This window comes from Xiphophorus hellerii, chromosome 19 (genome assembly GCF_003331165.1).
Source record: "Xiphophorus hellerii strain 12219 chromosome 19, Xiphophorus_hellerii-4.1, whole genome shotgun sequence".
NCBI classification, from domain to species: Eukaryota; Metazoa; Chordata; class Actinopteri; order Cyprinodontiformes; family Poeciliidae; genus Xiphophorus; species Xiphophorus hellerii.
Window position 1 is genome coordinate 9,531,288 of NC_045690.1, and position 23,628 is coordinate 9,554,915.

General features: G+C 37.5%; 2 protein-coding genes across 5 annotated transcripts in view; one reads left to right on the forward strand and one right to left on the reverse strand.

Moving 5' to 3' along the window:
• The window catches only part of tfb1m (transcription factor B1, mitochondrial), a 34,193-nt gene extending 26,889 nt beyond the window's left edge, over positions 1-7,304 (reverse strand). For 2 of the 3 annotated variants that reach the window (XR_004336798.1, XM_032547215.1), the window contains exons 1-6: positions 7,213-7,304; positions 6,558-6,704; positions 5,314-5,465; positions 5,116-5,224; positions 4,876-5,027; positions 4,222-4,341 (exon numbers count right to left, since the gene is read on the reverse strand). Coding sequence is in view for 2 of the 3 variants with exons in the window: in XM_032547215.1 (XP_032403106.1) it covers positions 4,222-4,341; positions 4,876-5,027; positions 5,116-5,224; positions 5,314-5,465; positions 6,558-6,690 (666 nt within the window). In the remaining variant the exon portion in view is untranslated. The remainder of the gene's footprint in view (positions 1-4,221; positions 4,342-4,875; positions 5,028-5,115; positions 5,225-5,313; positions 5,466-6,557; positions 6,705-7,212) is intronic. The other variant, XM_032547217.1, reaches the window with a different exon arrangement.
• An 8,236-nt stretch (positions 7,305-15,540) lies between these two features.
• Positions 15,541-23,628, forward strand: part of LOC116708903 (filamin-A-interacting protein 1-like) — a 31,156-nt gene continuing 23,068 nt past the window's right edge. For both annotated transcript variants that reach the window (XM_032547037.1, XM_032547036.1), the window contains exon 1: positions 15,541-15,719. The gene's annotated coding sequence lies outside the window, so the exon portion shown is untranslated. The remainder of the gene's footprint in view (positions 15,720-23,628) is intronic.

Below are 23,628 nucleotides of genomic sequence, written 5' to 3' on the forward strand. Positions count from 1 at the left end.
ATTTGTTTTAGGGTCAAAGGTCTGTCTCCTAAAATTGTCAACATTTTTACATATGACCCCACAAACCTCACAAAAGATGCAAGTAAGAAAGTACACTTCTCAACCTAAGCAAGTAAGCATAAACCTAAAGTTAGTGATCACCAACCATGCAGTTTTAAATATTTCCAAGTCAATAACCAAACAGTTCAGTTCAATTCCAAACAAAATAGAAGTCCTCAGTACACTTTCCGGTCTCCAGTTGAGTCTATTTCATGAAACTTCAAAAACAAATTAATTAATCTGGGTTTTTCCAAACAATCCAAATAGCTAATGAAAAACAAGGGAAGTTATCTGAATTAACTGACTGGACAGTGCAATTCTTGCAGTTCTCTGGTTTTTCTATAGGACAGAGGAATTTTTATCTTTGTCCAAGCTGGATTAATTTTGGCAGAGCTTCTCGTCTTCAGGTTAAACTACCCGTGCTTACACTCATCCAAGTTAGAACGGCTAGTGACAGGTGCAGTGCAGTGAACCGTAGTTAAGGACAGTAGTAGCAGGTATGATTAAACACCAGCTGAAGGTTAAGACTGACGTAAATTAAAAAGTACCTTTATCTACCTTTTTTGTCCCCTTTCACTCAGCTTTACACGCAGCAATGTAAGAACAACCAGTTGTTTTAGCAATGACCTCCTGAGGCTTACTTTCTTATAGATGTTATAACATATTTGTGTGTTAAAGCCCTCTTTGTTGGTCTTCTATAGCATTTTTTAGAAACTGGACTGGGATTCAGAAAGCTGCAATCTTCAAAATGAACAGATATCTGAACTTTCTGAATTGAATTACAGAAATAAATTAACTTTTCATTAATATTTTAATTTATTTAACCTGTATGATTAACCTGACATGAACATAAAGGATAGACATAACTATCACAAAGCTTGAACTCTTGACAATTAAATTACAAGGAAAGGGAAAACCTTGGTAATTGTGCTTTAGTTTGCATAAATTCCTCTTCATTAACACAGTCAGTGATCCCTGTGCTTCCGTTGGAGAGAGATAATACCTACAATTAGACCACTAAGGTGAAGAATGATCTATAGACACGTGGTTCAATAACACCTTTACACAGCCTCAGAAAGCGTAGAGCAGTAGCAGCCCAGAGAGTATACATAAGAAGAGATTTTGCCCTTCACTGGATTTTCTTTTCTTGAGTTTCCTGTGTTGGCTTAGCTGAGCTGCTCCTTGCAGTTTTTAATGGTAAAGACAGAGCATCTGGCTGTGGAGGAGCTCAATAATGAAAATTTAATTTGGGCAAAGTTAAAAGCACATAGCAGGATGTTTCAGACACACACGAACCAGCACAGACCAGTGTGAAGATTACCTGAAGTAAAAATACACTGGATTAACTGCATAAAGAACAGCACTGGTAGATATTGTGCTTCTTTATGACCAGAGCATTAAAAACAACAACAGTACCCAACAAATACAATCTTATTCTACTTTTTATACATTAAGTATTGGAGGTCAAACTGTTGCCACTGAGGCTGGTTTATCAACTAAATAAAAAAACAAACACATTCTTTTAGTTCATTAACAGTTAGGATATATTTAAAAACTACAATCATAAAAGTATGCATTATATTTTAATAAATTATTCTAATGATGTGAACACTTGCTTTAATTAAACATTTAATATAATAGCTTAATAGTTAAGCATTACTGTATATTTACGTCAATGTTAACTTCAGAGGTTTAATATTGTGTTTGCTTTGCAACAATCTGCACACACACCTTTGATATGCATATTCATTTAGATAAAAGAATTTGATCAGACGGCTCTTGTTTCTGCATGCCACAGACTTCATCGGTTCTCTTCCTGCACCTTTTAATGTTATTCCATAAACTAGGCAGGACATTTTTACTGTTCCTGCAATTCTGTATGATTACACTGGCGTGTAACGGCAGTAAACAACAAAGAGCCATAGAACTTTTTATGAATAATACTGCATGACCTTATATCAAAGAGGGGCTCTGAGTGTTGTTGAGGGGACAACATAAAGAAATGCTTGATCTTTTATGGGGCGTAAGCAGCAGGAATTCTGCTCATCAAAGAGTGCTCATCTGGTCTAATGATATTAATTCCACCTTTAAAACACTTATCAGGAATAGACACCTGGAACATGCAAGGTGCTGATTTAGCAATGACAACGCTGAATGTTTGGTAACCATCCCATAGTGAGGAAAACTCAGTAAGAGTTTGAGATTTTCTTGCCTTTCACATATATAATGAAAAAAAGTTACACTGCAGGAATGTAGCGGCTCATCTGTGTAATCTCTGGGTTTTAAATTAAGTTTAATGGCAAAAATATTCTAAAAAGGACCCAATTTGTTATATAAATTAATGTTTGAGTTAACTAAAGCAGTATGATCTAAAACATAAAATGCATTGGCCTTCTTGAAGCATAAAAAGATCAACTATCAGATTATCATGAATATCAAGTAGTGCTCCTTTGCTTTTTAAAAGTCCAAAGGTTCTCTTTAAATGTGGATCAGTCTCCACGTGGATCCGCGTGGATCAGTCACGCCGTGAATAGATGCTATCTTTGCTGTCAAGAGAGCACGAGTTTTGATCTTCAATAAGTTTTTTTCTCAAGAGTTGAAAATTTACACACGGATATGAAAAAGAACTGAATTCAAATATAATTTTATTTCAGTCAAAACATTTTTTTTAAAAAACAAAAGGATTTAAAGTCACATGTGCACTGTTCATCATGCGAGAGTCAACATGTAACCCTGAGCAAATATTTCAAAGTGCCAACAAGCATGCTCCAGTACTGCTAAGCTGCAGTTTGACAAACAGGGAAAAATGAGATGCTCAAGAGAGAACAAACTGAGAAACGAGACAGCAGTGGGTGATGAAATAATCATTGGAATCTCTTCTAAGAGAATGAACAATCAGTGTGGCGCCCGTTCACTCTGCTGCATTTTACTCTTTGCTGGAGATTAAATATTTACCTTGAGTAGGACTCCTAAAGAACTTCCCCGTCTTTAAGGGACCACCTGACACCTATCTGCTTGATCCAAGACAATGCATACGTGGTTTCACTTGTCCCAAGGGTTTTCTACAACATTTGCATTAATGTCGATGAACCCCTTGAGCCTTTCTAAAGACTTTTGTCTAGGATTCAAAATATCTCTCTGAAGAACTCTTTATTCACCAACATGAGGGCTTGTATATTCTTAATGGATTCCCCAGTTCTGAAAAAAACCCTCTGCCACTGATTAAAAGAAAAAGTCTCATGTTACATAAGCCATATCGTCTTTCTTTTGCCACTGAGACATCTGTGTGTGGGTAAAAAGATAAAGACAGAGATATTGGGCCTAAAAAAAGAACAAGGCTCTCATTACATGGAACAGGGAGATTGTGCCACATCTCAAATACCCACCAGGCATCATTACAACTCAGAAAGAGTCCAGAGACGGAAGAGAGAAAACACTGATTTAAAATCGAATGAAGCCCAAAAGCAAGAAGGAGAGAGAAAGGAGAAGAGTAATGGGGATGAGATGAGGGACTCTGACGGGAATGTGGGTCCATATGAGGAGAACCAAGTGTCACCCGGGGGGAGAAATCTGCCAGCTGCCACCTCTCAGACAGTGATATACCAAAGACATTTTATTTTAACTTCACCTTTAAAATATGCATGAGATCACAGATTCATATATGTAGCCAGACTATTTTATCAGCCACACCTCAATCAGAACCAAAACCAAAAAAGGTTTGTGCTGATTAGGGCTGCATAATATTGAGAAAATATGATATGTATTATATTGCTGAACTGTGCAAGAACAGCATGACTTATGATAAACAAAAAACAGATAATAACCAGATGATAAGTATCCCACTTATAAAATAAAATCTGAAATTTCCCTTGTAAGCACAAAGCTTGAGTGAAAAAGTTCTTTCTGACCAGCGTCTGCTGCTTTGCCAAACTTAGTTATAGCTTTTTAATGACTTCGTTTTTATGTTGCATTAAATCACAAGGGTCACTAAATAAATTGAAGGAATAGAGAGCCTGAATCTGTGGTATTTAAGTAATGAGCCAGTACTTATTGCAGACCATCATATGCAAACTGAAGAGAGTGATATTGTAATGACAACACATTTGAGATACATTGTGCAGCCAAAGCGCTCAGTAAACAGATGAGGCCTTGTCTGATTACCGGATAAATTAAAAGTCCTACCTCTGGCTTGGGAACAAACGCTCGCCCAGGGATGACGAAGCACTTCTTGACGGTGCAAAGATACTGAGCCATGATGGACAGACGACTTCTCTGATTGCTGCCGGTGCTGGCTGTCAACCTCTGGATGAAGGGAAAAAAACAAGACGTTTCGGTAAATTAAAACCGATGTTCACAGAGTTCTGTATCTGGACATCAGAAGCATCTTACGTAGGCCACAAAGAAAAAAAAATAAAGGACTGGACTGTTTAGACTCTGCTGTCCAAAGGCAACTTCTCAGATTAAAATAAAATGTAACCTAGTGATGTTAGGCTACTCTATTTTATTAGATCCAAAAATTTGCAGAATCATCTACTAAGAAATTTTGGAAAGATTAAACCTTCCTTCTTTTGAGAAGCTCTATAGAGTTGATAATTTCATTTTTTTCAGAAGCAGAATAGGACTCTCAGCAGGTGAAAATTGTGCATAAAGACTGGATGCCAGGAGGTCAATAAATAAATAAAAAATAAAATCAAGCAAAGCCACAGTGAAATATTTTGGCGCAAAGAAAACTGAGCTGGAAGTTAAAGATCTGTTGATAATAGTCACATTGTTATTTTTAATCTGCTTTTATGTGATTTCTGACACCATGAGAGGCAGCAGTATGTGTTCACCCACCTCTGCCACCTCCTTTTGGAACGTGAGGGTGAGTCGGGTGCGTCCGAAGGTGAACGGCCCCGTCCTGTCCGCTATATTTTCCAGCCACTTGATTATGAGTGGGGTCGAGACACTGAATGGTAGGTTCCCAATGATGTGAAGGTTTGGTGGGTCTTTGACAGAACCAAACATTTAAGTCATACAAACATATTTCAACCAGAGTAATCTAACATCTCCTGTTATTTTTTTTTTCTCTCTCACCTTCCTCCCAAGGCTTTGAGATAGCTGCTGGGAATCCTCGATCCATCCTGTAGGTGAGAATGTCTCCGTGAACAATCCTCAGCCGGCCTGGTGATGCTTCAGACAGCAGCTGGAAAAACAACATCTTTAACAACTTCCACAGAAACCTGCCATTAAACAGTCCCTCTGTAAGTGGCCAACAAGTTTGTTTTAATTTACCTTCAGTCCAGGGATGAAGCGTGAATCTTTCTCCACAACTAGCACATCTGCCGCTTCTGCATTAAGAATGGAGCGGGTGAGACCACCAGGACCTGGTCCCACCTCGCAGACGTGAGCACCCCTCAAACTGCCGGCCTGGCGAACTATCTTGTCTGAAAACATTAAGGTAATGATTCAGTAAAAAAAAAAAATTAAAACATATTAGTATACACGTTATACTACCTCAGATGAGTTCAGCTCCTCCAAATGCAAACAATGCAGTCTCTAATCACATGTTTTTATCATCTAAATTAAGATTGATGCTGCCCAGTGTTACTGGTAAGCTTCTGCTGGATGAAGAGAGACATTAATCTAACAATCACCTTGCCAGAGGACAAGAGAGCAGATCAGACCTGCACTGCATCACTTATAATCATATTACCGCCGTAGCTCTCAAGGGTTGCAAAAAACCTGAGCAAGTCCTCTCATTAGGAGAGCACTGAGGCCAAATCCACAGCAGTACATCAAACAATGAATCATTCCATAATTATTTCTAAACATAAAGATTTAATTGCCATTTGAAATTAATAAATAAAATGTCACGACAAAGCATTAAATAAAATAGAAATTTTGAGTCAGCATATGTAAAACTATATTTGTATATTTATATATTCACAGAAATAACTTCCTGTGAAATAACATTATAGGAAATTCACACTTCCTGTGATGCAGTGGATATAAACTGTCACTATTGTTTGTCAAACTCATCAGCACAGTAACTCAGCTTGAGACCAAATTGATGAAAGCATATGACAGACAATAAAGTCATTATGTGCAGCAGTATGCCAGCGTAAGTAGAGACATACTGAACTAATGATGCTTCTTTTAATTAAAAAGATATACATATATTTCTTTAGGAATTACTAAACCTAGCTGAATGCAGTTTGAAATCACTGGCCTACAAGATCTCTGACGGCTGAAAAAACACAGATGCAAGTGAATGTATTTTCTAACTCGGTTTAATTGCTTAATTACACACATTTAAGACATAATTGTTATTTTAAGTCCTCCATTCAGAGGACTTAAAGTGTCCTCTGAATGGAGGACTGCCACTTTTGCCTTATTTTAAAGCTGCTTTTGATGCCTTAAAATAAGGTAATGTGTTGTACATAAAAGGTTGAAATCATCATCAAAAACACATGTCACTGCCAGGATCTCATTCACTTTTACATCATGTTAAATTGAAATTCGGTTGGAAGACTAACCTGTGAGCTTTAAGTCCAGCAGAAAGTTCTGGGAAAGCTGCTTCTCTGCTCGCAGGTTGTACAGCTTTATCAGCTCACCTACAGTGGGCAGCGGAGGCAGGCGCAACGATCCCACTTTCCTTGAAGCAGCCATTGTGCAAGTGAATACTAAAGCAATGAAATACAAACCTGATCAATTCACAATTTTCTGTTTTTAATATTCAGAGGCTTATACACCAGATCAATTATGAGTCTGACATTGAACGTTTTGGATTAAAAATTATCACTACACCACCCAGTGGTATAACAGAATATCACCTTCACAAAACAACGCAATTTTTTACCCTACATCATGAGGTAAGTTTAATGCGTGGCAAAATAACCAACGGTACAAGCTCATTCTGCACTCCGTGAAACATATTTATGTGTACATTTTTCTAGCGATAACTAATCAGTCAGGACGTAATGAATCAACCAGACCGCTTGTTGACAGCTCGCATACTCGTTAGCGGCTAATGTTAGCGTCTTAGTCCACATGCTGTTTACAGAGCCAGTGGGGTAGCTATTAATGTCTACGACACGATTAACAGTGATTCTAACAATGGGCATTAGGTTGAAATTTCACTACAAACAAAGTGGAATAAGGACATAATGATGAAACTACTGAATTATTTACCCACGTTTGTCCCCAGTGTCCCGTTTTTCTCCGGTGCATTTCCGTACACGTGATAGTGTTGATATCCAATGAGCCAAAAGGAAGCACATTTTTTTAACCAATCAAATAAAAGTATGGCCGGTTTTGCCATGTCCTTCAAAATGTGTTCTCTGGTGATGTACTGTTGCTACGTAGCCACCAGATGTAGACATTTCTTTCATTATTAGCTGGTATTTAATGTAATAAAAAAGCCATTTTTTGTAAAGTGGAGTCAACAATTACAAGTGATGGAATTAAATCAAAACGTCATTATATAAATGAGTAGTTCTAAAAATAAATGTAACAAAAATATACAAATCATCCTCATAAACTATAACAGTAGTTGAAGTGGTTTGTGTTGTCACTAACAGACAACCTTCTCTATTATACGACTTGTAAGTTTTGGAACACATTACCATCTTATTTTAAGACCATAACTGAAATTAAAATATTAATTTTATGGCTTATTTATTGGTTAAAAATCAGAATCACACTAATTTTTAAACATTGTAATTGTTATAATTCAGTAATCAAACGTACATTGTTTTGCATCTCGTTTCATCATTTTATTGTACTTACCGGTGATCTAACTTTTCATTTAAATCAGCTGTTATATGTCCTTCTAGGGACAAGTTTTGTCAGTTAGCCATGGCTATATACACTGATGCAGGCATTAGACTGTTTTGATGAAAGTTTCTTGTATCTGTCCCAATCAAACAAACAACATAAAAAACTGTCTATAGTCAAAGTCTATAGTCAGAGTCAGAAGTTAAAAAATTTAAGAATCCCTTGGAATATCAAGCCACCGCATCTCTATTTTCCAGTATTTCCTCTGCCATTTTCTCCTGACACAGATAACGTGAGGTTGGGAATCCCTAAATAACACAGAAGATGGTGGATTCAGAATGTGAAGGAAATTTAAAAACACCTGCTAACTCCAGTGAAGCCACATTTTTTGTCCTTATTAAAACATTGATCATTGCTGGGCCCTGGACTAAACGGTTTGGAGAGGTTACAAATGTACATAACAATATTTGTGGGGTCTGGAATGTGAAAAACAGTTGAAATGGACATAATTTAATACTCCTATTGATCTAGTTCTGCTGCAAGTTCTACTCAGTGAATCTGGATTTTCAATTATATTTTTTCAATTTTTTCATGTCCAAGAAATAATTTTGGTAACCCTAACCAAATTAATAAAGATAGTAATATGAATTTTTATATAATGTATGTAAATATTTGGTGTATTTATTGACCAATGTAAAAGTTGTTGTTTTTCCGTTTTGTGTGGCTAAAGGCTCCAGTGTTGGTTGATGAGTATGGAATTGTATGTGAAGTGTTTGCCCATGTTGTGAAAGCCAAAATAAAGTAAATGATTTTTGAAAATCAAATATCTTAGTGTTATTTCGAAAGAACAAAAAGACAGGGCTCTAATGTACTTCCATTATCATTTTTGCAACTTGTAAAAAAATCTCAGAATATAAAGTGTAGCCTAAGTATTTTTGTTAAGCTGGCCGATGCACAGCTGTTATTTGGACTGAGCCCAACAGCTGTGTGGTCTCCCCTCTTTGCTCCTGCTGGGGCACAGAAGTCTGAGCTCGGTTTGGAAATACCCGCCGCCTTCTCTGTTTGGCAGATGACTGAGACTTTTGTGCCTTGCTGTGGCTGACCTTGGAACGGAGACTCCGACTCTGAACAGTAGAGACCGAAATAAGCACAATGTAGGATCTGGCTGCTATGGCAACCCCATTAAGCCCATCGCAAATTATGATATGCATTAGAAAGCATTAGAGAAAAATATGCGTGCCTCTGTAGCATGCATTCAACAAATGCAGGAAATGAGACGTAAGCAATTAACATTTCTGGGTTGGTAAGTCATCACGTAGTGAGACATCAGAGAAAAAAACAAAGACAGAAATGCAAAAGGGTATATAATTTCTGAGCAAAACAGACTTACATCAATAAACACAAAACCCACAAGAGACAAAACGCCCATATGCTCAGCCTGTTCATAGTGCTATGATGATAATCACCTGCTGGGTCTCTGTTTTCCCCTTATTTAGCTGAATGTGTTATGGATGATTCAACAAGTTCAGCAGGGTTAAAAGACCCTGAAGTGAAACCAGATGTATGTGATTATGAATGTTCTGTTTACTATAGAAACTCCCAGCTAAATAGTGCTTTTTCACAACCACATAAATAACAAGGAGTTTGCATTCAAATTGAAGTGCAGTCATTACAGCAAATGAGATACAGTTTACAGTATTTGGAAAGTTATACTTTGCTTTTATACAAGAGTTGATATAAGTCTGCAATATAATGATATTGGGAAATGTTTAAACTATTAAAGGATATATTTGAAATTTGGGTCATCTTAGGAGACTTGTGACTAAAAGGAGTTTGAAAAATTGGATGATGTCATTATTGTTTTTTTATTTTTATGAAAACATGGACATCTATCAGCTTTGGACATGAAAGCATTCTTGTGTTGGAAAAAGGAAACTCTAGACCTTAATTCCTTTGTCTGTAAATCTTTTTTTTTTTTTTTTAATGATTTTAAACATCTTTTGGTACATAAATGTAGCTGTGGTGCTTTAGCATTGAAATTCCTGTGGTGATGATTGTAATCCGGTGATACATGTTTCTTGGTATTTATGTGGCTGTCTGAGGTTTGTTGGTCTTTTTTCTTTTTTACAATAAATTACTATGAGACAATTTAGGTCCCGTGGGACAGCTTGGAGTCTACAACTAGGGTCTTATTGTGGAAAAATGAATGAAAGAAATATCTTAGTTTTATTACAGTATAAAATGAAAGGATAGGACCTGGTTCATTCTTTTTGTCTCTGTTTTCTTGTCCATTTTGAGACGACCTAATTCACTCTCTCATTACCTCATTCAGGGAGAACACCATGTTCAAATTAGTATTAACACAAATTTCTGGTTCTTTTTTGTGCAAGGTGGATAAAAAACAAAACTTCTGAACCGACACAAACTTACAGCGCTTTGCTATACATTTCCCTCTAATTTCTTTAAAGTTTCTTCTGTAATTTTTTAAGGAGGTCCTCTTGAATTCCTTAAGGTTTTTCTTTGGATTTAAGCTGATTTTTAATTTTCAAGTTCCTGAACATGATATCATACTGGGCATGTATCTAAATAGGAGGATAATGAGCAAGTGGTGGGTTGCATAAGACACATCAGGCCTAATAACTATCTACAGCAGATTAGTAATATCTGAAATTATCTACAATAAAACTAAGAGATTATTGGTCTTTTAGTTGATAGTTTGCTGTTTCTAGGGTAGTTCTTCAAAAATAACACAATTGAAGCCAAATCACTTCAGTATGGTTTTATTAACATATGATTGTATGAAAACCACAAAAAATGTTTTATACTTTTTCCTGGATTCATCCAAAGAAATAGGAATCAATAAGGCAATGTGTTAGCTAAGAGCTATAATTTACCAAATCTTAGCAGAGATTTAAAATAAATTCTCTGCTAAGATCTCATTTATATGTAAACACAACAATGGTTAATCACTTGAATTTAAGAACCTGTAAAATAATTTTCTTAAGCTCTTGCAGTTTCATTTAGCATATTTTGCATGTAAGCTGCCAGCTTGGTTTCCATAATACCTTCTTTAGCATCCACCAACAAGGATTGTTCAGTTATACCCTAACATTAGATTTTAACTGAATGTGATATTAATTTTAGGCTGTCAGTGATGCATCTGAATCTGTCTTTTACAGGGGTAAAATGGGTACACAACAATTTCCCCGAATTTATTGACAAGAACTAGATTTATAAAATTCAACTTTGATAAGACGGTGGATTTTCTGTAATCCACACAGGCTCAAATATATGCAAACACTCCACTAATATTTGGAGAAATTTCCTTTTTCAAGTCCAAATGGAGCACACACATCTTGCTTTTTGTAGGTTTTCAGGAATAAAGACGACTTCTTTCAAATGTGAGAAGACTGCACTAACAGCCAAGCTTGGCAGGAGTATCGTCATGCAATGGAAGTGCAGTGGAAGTGGTCCATTTCACACAGTGTAAAGAACAATAGAGAGGAAAAAGTACCTCCAAATTCTCAAACTCTACATCTCAAATAAACAACTGGTTGAAACATGAAGTCTGCTGGGTGTCTCAACAGGATGTCAATCCCAAACACACATCAGAAGTTATCTAAATAGATTAGGCAACGCAGGTTTATGGATGAATGTATGTAGTCTATAAATTGATTATTTGTCTAGGATGGCCACAATCTTTACTCTACTGAAACTGTATGTATTACACATAAAAATGATCTGTTGATGACAAAAAGCCAGTGTATAAAGCCTGTCTAATTCTCATAAGTGGTCAAATTGCAGTCAAATTTATATCAGTGGCTTGTCGGTGTAGTTTCTCTGCAAAACACAAAGGGACCTTCAGACAAATAGTAACAGGGTTGCAAATATTTGAGTCTAAATGTGTAATTTAGACTGTGTTTGGATTAAAATAAATCTGTAACAAATTCAATCTTGTGCCACTTATTCTTGCTTTTAAGGTCCATTAAATTAGTTGTTTTCAAGTGCTAAAAGTAGAGTTCAAACACTTTATTAAAAGCTCAAAAGTGATATGTAAATCAGGCTTATTTATCAAACCCTCATCCCCGCGCAAACTCAGCAGATACAAAGCGCGCCGCTTGAGAAGAGATGTTCATCGCATTCATTGCACTCTTTGTATAATGAGCTTATATAAAAGTTTTGCTTTCTTTGTGAAATTGTAACTTTTTGAGATGTACTCGTACTTTATTATGACAAGATAGTATTAAAGAAACTTAAATTTAAACTTCACTAAGTTTAATTTTCTTTTGTTCCAGATCATCTCACAAAACCTTTGATGTGCAAGTGTAACAAATTTGACAGGGGTGAATAATTTTGATTTCCATTGCTTTCCAGCCATTTTTTAAAATAGAGGTTTTATTTATCTCTTCATGGCAGCTGGCCAGGAACATAATGTTCCCTGTAGTCTCCATCTAATCTAATCTCACTCTGCTTGGACAGCTCGTTAGTATCTGTCAGCACAGCCAAAACTGAAAATGACCCAGGAGAGCCGAGGTGATGTCCTAGGAGAAAGAGTAAAAGTGAATGTCAAGTTGTTTTGCAAGACTTGCAAGTGTTGGATGGGAGCTCTGTCATTACATCAGCACTGAGAAACGCTTCTGAAAACATGGGGTGATTAAAGGATCCTCTTATCAAAGATTGTGAAGGGCTGTATTTTCATTTGCCTATTAATGTATTATTTAATAACTTTTAAGATTAATACTGAAGCTTTCAACCAATTTATTTCAGTGTTTTTTATCATCTCATGGTGATCAGATGTGAGTCATTCTGACTGCATCATAAAAGTGATGCTACTTCAACCAGCCCTCATATCTGAAACGTTTCAAAAGAACACCAGTATCCATGGAGCCAGACAGAACCATCTTCCTGCAAGCATTGTATACAGAAAGAAAGAAAAAAAACCCCTTCTTTTTCACTAAAATCCCACGACATTACATCATTTCAGGGTGTGGGAACTGTGGCATTTAATCAAAATAGCCTTCTCATGACCTCATTTTTGGGTAGATCTTCCTCTTTGATACCACATGAACAGTATCAGGATGACTTCATTCATGAGGAAAGTGCATTTCAAGCAAACAGAATTTCTATTTGTTTTTTGCTTAGTGTTGCTTTTTTAGCTAAGAATCAGTTTGGTCTAATTGATTCTTAACATCACTCATAAGGGTGGCAAAAATCCTCCAAGATGAATAATAACAAGTAAAACCTTTAACACCCACTCATTATTGTCTTATCTATTGTCTCTATGTTTTGTAACTGGAAAACAAAACATTACAACAGCACCACACCTAGGTGAGCTAATGGTTCAGCTTCAGCAAAATTACTCTTGGGGCACATATCTGACTGAGAAGAAGAAAAAAAAACCCAACCCAAAAAACAGGGAGTGAATGTGTCCATGCTCATCTGCCATAACTCTGTTTGCTTTCGTTTCCACTTAGAAATAAACATTTCATTTTGAGCATGTGGTGTTTCCCTCTGGTCGCTATACAAAACTTTAAGTGAAGGGAAAATGCAGACTGTGGTGCACTCCCTTGACTTCTTGCATTATGTAACCACGGCACCACAAAAATCTCCAAACTGCAAATTATAACATCAATGCATGGTAATGTAAGATTTAAAACCAGAGAGTAAATGACTGTTCTGAGGTCCAAATAAATTAAACATTAACAAATAACAGCTAACACACATTTGGGTAGGAATAAAGAGATTTTTTTGTTTCCAAATATGAATTCAATCTTGTTGCTTACATTAACTCAGAAATGTCAGGAAACAGGAGATTCAGAAGTACATTCCACTGAATCTGTTGTTAAAGTTAGTCCAATTTTGAGAAGACATCATCTCTAGTCTAATAAATGTTACCCGTGAGATGAGAAAAGCTTACTGCAAAGATTTGTAACAACTTTACTAATAAAAATCCTTCAGCACCATTCATTACTTCCAACAGAAAGACAGTTTGGTCCAAAGATTTTGTAAGTATTCTGTTACAAGGCACCTCATTATACAGGCCAGTTCTTGAAAGTAAAGAGTTCACTCCATAACAGTTCTAGGAAAGTATCTTATAAGTTTGAGGTAAGTGCCATGCTAAGACCTCATTTACAAGTCAAGGTCAAGGTCAACTTCATTTATAGGTTAGCTTCATTTATTTGCAAGATATCAAATAATTAAACAAAGTTTCTGAATATAAATAATACATTCTGGGCAGTCAATCATTGAGTTTCATGCAAGTTTCAGAAAAGTTCTGGAAAACATCTGTTCCATTCTGGAACTAAGATCTAAGATTCAGCTAAATTTGATGAAAGTTCCCTGAAAGTGCTGAGTGAGTCACAGGAGAGTCTAATGCAAGTTCAGTGAAAGTTACAGAAAGTATTTATTATGTCAATTTATGCTACATGAAAATTTATTTGGTAATTTGGTAATTTCTAAGAAAGTTACAGGAAGGTTTCATGAATCTACAAACATAGCTGCTATGTGAAGGACCCAAAGGTTAGTTGGAGAACATTAGTGAATGGCAATATAGTGAAAACCAAGGAACACAGCAAAAAAACAATAACGTCTCATAGAGCATACTACAGTCTATATCATTTAAAAATAGAAAAGTAGGGGATAATTGCAACCTACAAAGACATGAGCATCTACCTAACGTAACATACCAGGCAAGTTGAGCATTAACTAGAAGCAACCAAGAGTGCAATAGCACCTCTGGAGGAGCTGCAGAAATCCACAGCTATGGTAGAAGTGAGGAAATCTGTTGTCACAACACAAATTCAGCCTCCAAATTACTGCACTTCTTAGTTCTCAGTTCAGCCTTATCCCAAATGTTAGGCGATTTTATGCATGTTGAATGAGAAAAACTGTTTGTGGATATGATCTCACTTGAATAATTACTATATGTTTTTCTTCAAAGGTCAATTTAACTTGAATTACCAGTTTTTTTTAAATGATTACAAGATCTGCTAAATACACTGTGGAGCTGCAAAGAAGGTCAACCCACAAATAAATAGGTAGGTGAAGGAAGATTTGGTGTGTTTATGCAAGACTGGTCAGGGAGCAAACAAACCTAACTGTTCCCGTTGATGCAAAGCACAATTACTGTACCCCAGCCACAGCTGGTCAAAATTAGATTGTTTTCAGCAGGCAGCACCAAAAAAGCTGCCAAATCTTTACAGAGTTTTACCACACTCAGCCCTCCCAAGTCAGCAGCTGGCAGTTCTTTGGAGAACTGCAAGAGCTCGGGTGGCTCTTGCTGTCACTGGACTTTCCCAGGATGACAGAACAGCGTTGCCTGGTTCAGCTGTCACTAAGGGTCAGCGGGGGGGAGAGTTAACGGGTCAAAAACATCCAGCATTCAGCCATCCTCAGCTGCTAACAGCACCCAAAGAGGATAAGTTAAATATAGAGTCGGCTTCTCGGAGTCTAATCACAAAGACAAGAGAGGGACGTTGGAGTAAAAAGATCTGGCTCCGTGACAAACTACATCACACAGCACCTCTGCCTCTTCTCACTGAGCAACAGCTGAGTGTAACATCCCTCACAGATCCCCCTCCTGTTTTTCATATTCACACACCCATCAGCTGGCTTCTCAAGGGGAAAGGGAGGGGAGTTACAAAAAAAAAAAAAAGATGTTCGCCTTAGTGTGAGGCAGAGCTGGGCAGGCTGTGGGAGTGACAGAGGGAGGGCAGGGTGAGAGGGAAGTTACAGTGCTCTGTTATTGCTCTCAGCCATTCCCTTCATGACCTGAAGAAGAACAGAGAGAGAACTGGATCGTGGCGCTTGTGATGGATCTTGGTGACAAGCTGTAGGAGAATCTATACGTAAAACACTTGACAAAAGGGATATAAGTGCAAATTTTTTTAAAGGATAACTCAAACCAGGGGATACAATATCAGGTAGGCTATCTTCTTATTTTCATTATGAAACTAATTGTTTTGAGTTTCTGCAGTAAGTCAATGAAAGCAACTCTGTATTAATCTGACATTCTAAAGTGCAGGCTGGTGTCAGTTTTACAAAGCCAATAAATCTTATTAAAAAAAACTTAATCTGAGCTGTGATAGAAACTTTTCAACAACAAATGAATGAGCAGCTATTCACAAACCACGTGATTAATTCATCTTAGTAATTATTCATTCAAGTAATATATGTATTCCAGCATTTTGAATTAATTTGCAATAATCTCCATAAGAAGACAAGTGACTGCTGGTTTTGTTAATATAACTTCTGTGTCGGTATTAAGAGAACACATAGAAAGTCATGACTGAAACATTTCTGAATGATTTGCACATGACTACATGAATAAGACCATTTAGTGCAAAGAATTTTCTGATTCACACGTGGGAGGAGAAGCGAATAATTCCACCAGAGAAAGTGCTGGTGCTTAGCTGAGTGTATGCTACATCATGTTTGGGAATGATATGCACTTGTACATGCATGCGACCTTTGCACCTCAACTCGCCCCCACACAGCCGCCGACACCTCTGCAGGACCATGAAGCAGACTGAATGACAAACAGCATCACTGAAGCTTAGACAACTGCCTTTTTGTCACATAACAAACTGCAGTGCAGTTTTTGCTAGAACTGAGATGAACCAAAACAAAGTAGTGCTTACTTGTGAAATGGAAGACAAATAAGACATGATTTTATCTGAGTTAAGAAATTTGAAAAGTTTCTGCAATTGCATTCAGCTCCCTTTACTCCTATACCCCAAAATAAAAGCAATTGCAACTTATTGCATTCAGAGTTCACCTGTGTGTAATTTAATCTCAGTGAAGGCCTCAGTCATTTGTAGGAGATCATTAGTGGATAAACAGTATTGTAAAAACTTAGGAACACCATAGACGTACAAATCAGGGGTAAACATATGGTATTAGAGTTATCTTTAAAACAATCTCCCAAGCGTCCAGGGAGCAGAATGTAGAACAAGCATGCAAAGACTGATAATTTGGGAGAATCATACTAATAATGAAACATGGTGGAAGCAACTTACTGTAGGGATGCTTCTCCTAAGCAGGGACAATGAAGCTGGTCAGAATTGATGAAAATAAACATTTTATTTGGAAAAAGAAAAAGTGAAAATCATGCTTTAGTTTCCTTCCACCATACAATTATGTACTCCTTTGTGCTGATCCATCCTATGAAGTTCAACTGAAACACATTGAGGTTTGTACTTGCAAAGTCACAAAATATGGAAAAGATCAAGGGAACTGAATACTTTTGAAAAGGCACTGTAGGCCTTGACAAGCTGCAGAAGGAGGACATCTTTCATCCTGAATATTTTTGGGGGTTGTAGTGACGCCAAAACGAATTCCATTTCATCCGCATGAAGTCATCCTCGTCTCAGAAGAGATGCATGGCTCCTGGGAGTCGCAGTTTGTCAAGCAGTTACATCACCTCGTCTCAGTAAGCCGAAAAGAAAATGTCAAGTTCAGCAAGACAGGAGGCTGCAAGGGTGGCTCCCACCCTCTGCAGCTTACATGGCCGCAGAGCACTCAGTGGTATAACAAGCAATAACTCAAAACAGAGAGAGGTGGTGGGGCCATATTTGCTTATTAACATTTTTGTGCTTGTCTAAGCTTTATTTGAGCAGAGTTTGTGAAGTTCAATCAGCTAAATGCTTGTCTCAAAAGACAGATTTGTGAATGTTTACTGGACGCTTATCTGGCCCAGGTTGAAAATGAATCAGTCTTACTGTAAGTCAATAATGTGAACTTTCTTTGAACTGAAACCAACCTGGATTAAAGCTTGGAAGTTTGCCAGAATCTATTGATTTTAGGGGCAGTAAATGTATCACTGGCTTACCTCACGGCATTACAATACCTGTGTGTCACCTGGGCTTTTACTTGTAAAGTGGCATAGTTTAGCAGTGACATTTGCTTTGCACCATCCATTCAAAGCCACAGCTCACTGTAAGAAACTTTGTATCTTCTTTGCATGTAAGCTTTATCACTTTCATGCTCTCAGTTTTTAGGGTTTTTTTGTTGTTTTTTTTTTTCCTCATGCGGATATTTGCTTGTGCTTTCTTATGAGGGTTTGTGTTCTTCAGAGGTATAGGAGGAGGAGCTTGCTGCTGTCAGTGGTGGGGGTTCTCCCTATATGTCTGAAGGGCCTCACCAACAGCTGTCGGCGACACATGCGCAGCTCTCGTCATATAAGAGCCTCTAGTCTTTAAATTCCAAACATACAGTTTGGACACATTTGGAGGTTTCACAGAACAGTGGCACTCATAACTCATGCTAGCCATGGTTAAAAATAAGTCCCTGAACTCCATAGCAACCCAAGGTCTTCCCAAGACCATGTGATGTAAAATAAAGCATTTGGTGTTGTAAAAATTCTTTAAGACTCTCCAAATTTATCTATTATCTATGTCTTCTCGAAAGACAGTCTTTTAAACTGTTTGCGATCTGTAATGCTCTTCCTGAAAAACATACGGTTTCGAATGCCATGTTCAGTGTTGCAGAATCATTCTGCAAGTGTCTGCCCCCTTGCAGATTTTTGTTTCTCTTTTTTTTATATTATACTTAAACAGTTAAGTTTGTCAAAGTAATGTTAACATCAGAAACCAAGGTAAATACAAAGTGCAGTTTTCAAATGATGATTCATTAAAACACAAACATTATCCAAGTCAATCTGGTTCTAAGTGGTAATGGCACCCTAAGCCAAATAACTGGTAATATCACTCTTGGTGCTATCATCCCATCTGCATATCATCTCACTACCACTGACTATTAGGATGATGTTCTTTTTATGAAATGCTGTGTTTGTTTTAACAGAACACACACTTTTTCACTTCTTTCTCCCCAGTAAAGAGAATGTATTCCCAAAGGTCTTAAAGATCTTTGCAATGTTTGTTTGGCAAATGTAAAGAGGAGCTTTTTTTTTCTTTTTTTTTTAATCAGCAAGGATCTTGTTGGAACTTTTCTTGGGTGACATTTTAGCTCAGTGTCTTTCTTGTTGTTAAATCATGAACACTGATGGAAACTGAGGCACAAAAGGCCTTAAAGTCCTTTAGTTGCTGCTCTGGGTCTTTTTGTGACCTTCTGGATTTGTGGAGTGATTTTGGCAGGTCTGGCACTTCTAGGTTCCCCACTGCTTTGTCCATTAGGAATAATGGCGCCCACTGTGCTTCACTGCACTCTAAAAACCTTACAAACTACTTTATAACCATTTCTACACAGACTGGTGTTAGTACATGATGTGTTGTTTTTGAGATGTTCTACACCTTTTTATTTCTTGTTTCCAAGGATTATCTTACAGTTTACCTGTCAATGAGACACTTCATGCCTGCTTTCAAAATACACAATTTACTCATTGTGATGTGGAAATATGGTTTTACAATCCTTAGACAATAACATTTAGTGTAATTCTGGTTTCATTGGGGTTGTAATCTACCATAGTTAATTCCCAAATGGGCATCAGATCCGAAAAAAAGAAAATATGATCCCTATTATGGATACAAATAGGCTTTGTCTCCTTAGAAACAAAAAACAACAAAGAAACAAGGGATGACTGGAGGCCGCTTGTGTATGTCTTGTGTATGCTGTAAACTGTTCCTGCCTTTCTATCAGCACATTACAACACAGGGAACACATGTCATGTTTTGATGTTACTTTATTTGATCACTTAAACTTCCACCAAAGGGAGAAAATTGCTTCCATATTTCTCCCATCCAGCCTTTCAGAAGCATTTTTGTTGTGCTGGCAGGAAATGAGTCAATCATGACTGACTGACTGAACTAATGGTAGTTTCAAATTTCCCAATAATGTTACACATAATCATTCAGAAAAGAATAATAGGTCTCTAATAATTATTGCACTAAATGTTTTTTTTTTTCCTATGAGAGAATCCTTCACTGCTTACTATTTCATCTTATATTGATCCAGCTGGAAGCAATGCAGCAATTTGGAAATGCTGTGAAAAAGCAGTAAATAGTCAATAGTACAAACATGAAACAGTACAAATTGACACTTTCAAAACTTTGATTGGTTGTGGTTTGGAGATGTGGGGTGGTGGTTAACCAACTGTTAAATTATCATTCCAACCCTTCCAGACAAAGATACTGTGAGTTAAGCAATAGAAAAACAAAACAAAAAATGTTTCATTTGAAGTGAGAATTTCTGACCTCTAAAGGCAAAATTAAGTTGAATTATTTCAACTCATCATTGGTTGGAATCATTGTAGAAACTATGTTCATCATCTTTTTGTGTACTCTAAAATTATATTTCCTCTTCAATTCCAAGGTAGTAATAGCAGGGTGTGTTTATGTTGTATCTTTAATACTGTGTATTATTCTGGACTTGTTTAGTTTTTAAATGTTTAATTCTAAAATATTTGGATTGTTATCAACATCACACCTGCCAAATACAGTTCCATGAGTGAAATATTCATACCCTTTCAACCTTGTCTCTTTTTTAGGTTGCAACAACAACCCTTAATATATTTTGAAAATGAAAGAGGATGATTGAGCTATATGACAATATAGCTCATATAACTATATTGCAACACAGACATATTAATCATCTGAAAAAAGAAAGAGTATGGCACAATTCCATATCAGAGCCTGCATAAGCGATTTTAAAATTGTGTCTGAAAGAGGAATTTGGCATTAACTTTAAACTTGTGCACCTAACTTTTTCATTTATTTAAGCAGCATGTTTTATTATGGGTCTATACAGGGAAACAATAATTCAAATGTTTAATTACATCTCAATATTAACGTGATTTTGACTGGCACTGTACATGAATAACACTTTAAGACCTGACATGTAGCTCAGTTTTAGAACAAATGCGTGACCCCATGATGAGTTTGATTCATCAATAAGTTGCATTGCTGTTTCTATTTATAATTCTTCCAAAACAGTTTCTTTATTGGAAACATTTCTCCCTGAAGGTGCTAAAACAATCAAAATCTTGGATTTTAGAAAATGAATGACCCAATTCTGAACGATGAGTACAGAACATAGTTTATGAACTGTTAGCTTGAGGAGGGAGTAAACAACCAGGATTTTGTTATTGAGAATAAACTTTATCAGGTAATAAGATTATTTCCGGTGTAGCAGCATTTTTCTTTCTCAGAGCCTGAGCCAGAAGAGAAAACATGAGACTTGCATGATTGTTGCATTTGTTACTCGTCTCTACTTATAGTGACGAATATAACAAATGATGTTTTGTTTTGTTTTTCCGTTTTTTTTTTTCTTCTGAAGACTTTCTGCTTTCCCTTGATCTTGGAGAGCCTGTAATGACGAACAGTCAGTGAGAGAAAGAAAGGACAACCGCCGTCTTCTTCCCCAAACTCTATCTTTATTACAAATTATTGAAATTATGAAATTATTAACATTTCCTAGAACAATCACATTCCTGTGTCCTTTCTTCTGCTACAAAAAACCACACACAGCCTTCACCTGTGTAAAAAGGTATCAACTCTCACCAATCAATCCAGAGTGCAGCGATATACATTAAAAAAACCATTTCTCAAATAAGAGGATTAATTATGTTGAATACTGCAAGAGGGAGATGTAATAATGGACAAAACCTTAAGCTCGCTCTAATGTGTTTTCAATAACTACTGTCCGACTGAATAAACTACAGTTTAATTGATTACATAGCGAGGGAGAAAAAGTAAAGTCTATAGTAATAATAATAATAATAACAATAATCATAATAATAATAATAATAACTCCTTTTTAACAGATAAAACAACACAATGTATCTCAGGGTACCAATGTTTAATCGGGGAGTGGAACGGAGCTAAAAAAAGATACATGTAGCGATCTTCAGAACGGCCGTTATGCGACCGTTGTAGCTAAAATGTAGCTAACTGCGATCCTAACAAATCCTTTTTTTCTTTATTTATTTTCAATGTTTCAGCACATCTATCAATCAAATTACAAATCATATCCAAATATACATTGTTACTCCACATTTTTAAAGGGGGGGCAGCCCTCACCAGCTTCACACTACTAACCTGTAATGACGAACAGTCAGTGAGAGAAAGAAAGGACAACCGCCGTCTTCTTCCCCAAACTCTGTCTGAAGAGCGAGGGGCGGGGCTCCTCAATTCCGGTCTCCTGGTGAGACGTTGCCCGAACCTTCGTTACCCCTTTTTTTTTGTTTTTTTTAAAAAAACCCATATATGTAATTAGTTGCGATACTATTAATTTCTGTGTGGTGGCGTATATTTTCTTAAACAGATTTTCTGGACTATCACCAAGTGATAATTAAATTCTCCCACTTTATGGTGTATCACACACTCCCCAACAAACAAAGGTGGCTCCTGACACTTAAGTCTCCAAAATAACTTGACTGAACATACATTTTTTTCAAAACATTGCAAAACAAAAATATGTAGTGTTTTGTGTTGCAGGTCGCTCAAGGTGAGTATACAGTGTATGATGTATATTTTACAGTAGATGGATATGTAATGTATGGTGTATGTGTGGTTCAGGTATGTAACTATCTTTCCCAAGTGTTCTATCTACAGTGTATTGGACACATAACAGGTAGGTAAGGGTAAGGGCTAATGGGTGGGGGTTGGATAGGATGGAAGTACGGTGAGGGGAAACACTGGTGCATACACTGCATTGGTTGGGTTCCAACTGCATTCACCATGGGGTGCGGCTGGTACACTGGTTGACCCAGAGTCGTGTAAGTGAACATATGTCTTGGTCGTCTTTCTCTTGTAGACCGTCTCAGGGGGACTGGGTGTTCCATGTCAGGTGTTGGGGTATTATCCTCTTGAGGGGCAGAATGTATGTCCTCCATGAATGTGGACTGGAGCTCCTCAACATACTGTCCATCTCCACTGCTTGACCCCTGCCTTCCACTTCTGACACATTCTCCTTCCTGTCCAGGTTCGGTTGGGATTGCTTCCATCAAACTGGTTTCATTCTCTTCAGCTATCTCTTGGAAAGCATCGGTAGTATTTTGATCAGGTGGGTGACCGTTTGGTCTGGGTCTCTCCACAGGTATTCGAAGCCAGTAATGAGGTGTTCCCTCATCCTCCTCTTCATCAGAGTCATCTGTGTTTGAGTACAGTACAGCATGTCTGGCCTGAAGGTTGTTTGAACTCTTTTTGGCTTTCCTTTGTGACTCTGCTGTACTTGTGGTCAGGTTCTGGACTGGTTCTATAGGTAAGTCGTTTACCTGTAACAGTAGGTTTCGGTGTAGAGTGCGAACTGGCTGACCTCCTCGCTCAGGGCTGACTTTATAGACAGGATTGTCACCCACCTGCTCTCTGACGATGAAGATCTGTTGCTCCCAGTAGTTTCTCAGCTTTCCAGGGCCCCCACGTTCACCGAGATTGCGTACCAGTACTCTGTCTCCAGGCTGAAGGACGACACCTCTGCTCTTCTTGTCATAGTATGTTTTTCCCTTTATGCTGGATTGTTGGCTGTTTGCATTGGCTATCTGATATGCCTCAGTCATTTTTCGAGCCCACCTCTCGGCATATCCATTTGGCTCTTTAAGTTCGGCCTCCTGGTCTGTGATGAGACCAAAGAGGATGTCAACAGGGAGGCGAGGATGTCGACCATACAACAGATAGTACGGGGAGAACCCTGTGGCCTCATGCTTTGTACAGTTGTAGGCATGGAGCACATGAGGTAGGTGATCCTTCCAGTTCTCTTTCTCTTTCTCCCCCAGAGTCCGGAGCATCTGCAGTAAGGTACGATTTAGTCGTTCGGCCGGATTGCCCTGGGGGTGATATGGGGAGGTTCTTGAATGGGCCACACCAGCTAATCGTCTGAGATTCTTAAAGAGCTCATTCTCAAACTCCCGACCCTGGTCATGATGGAGTTTGGCAGGGT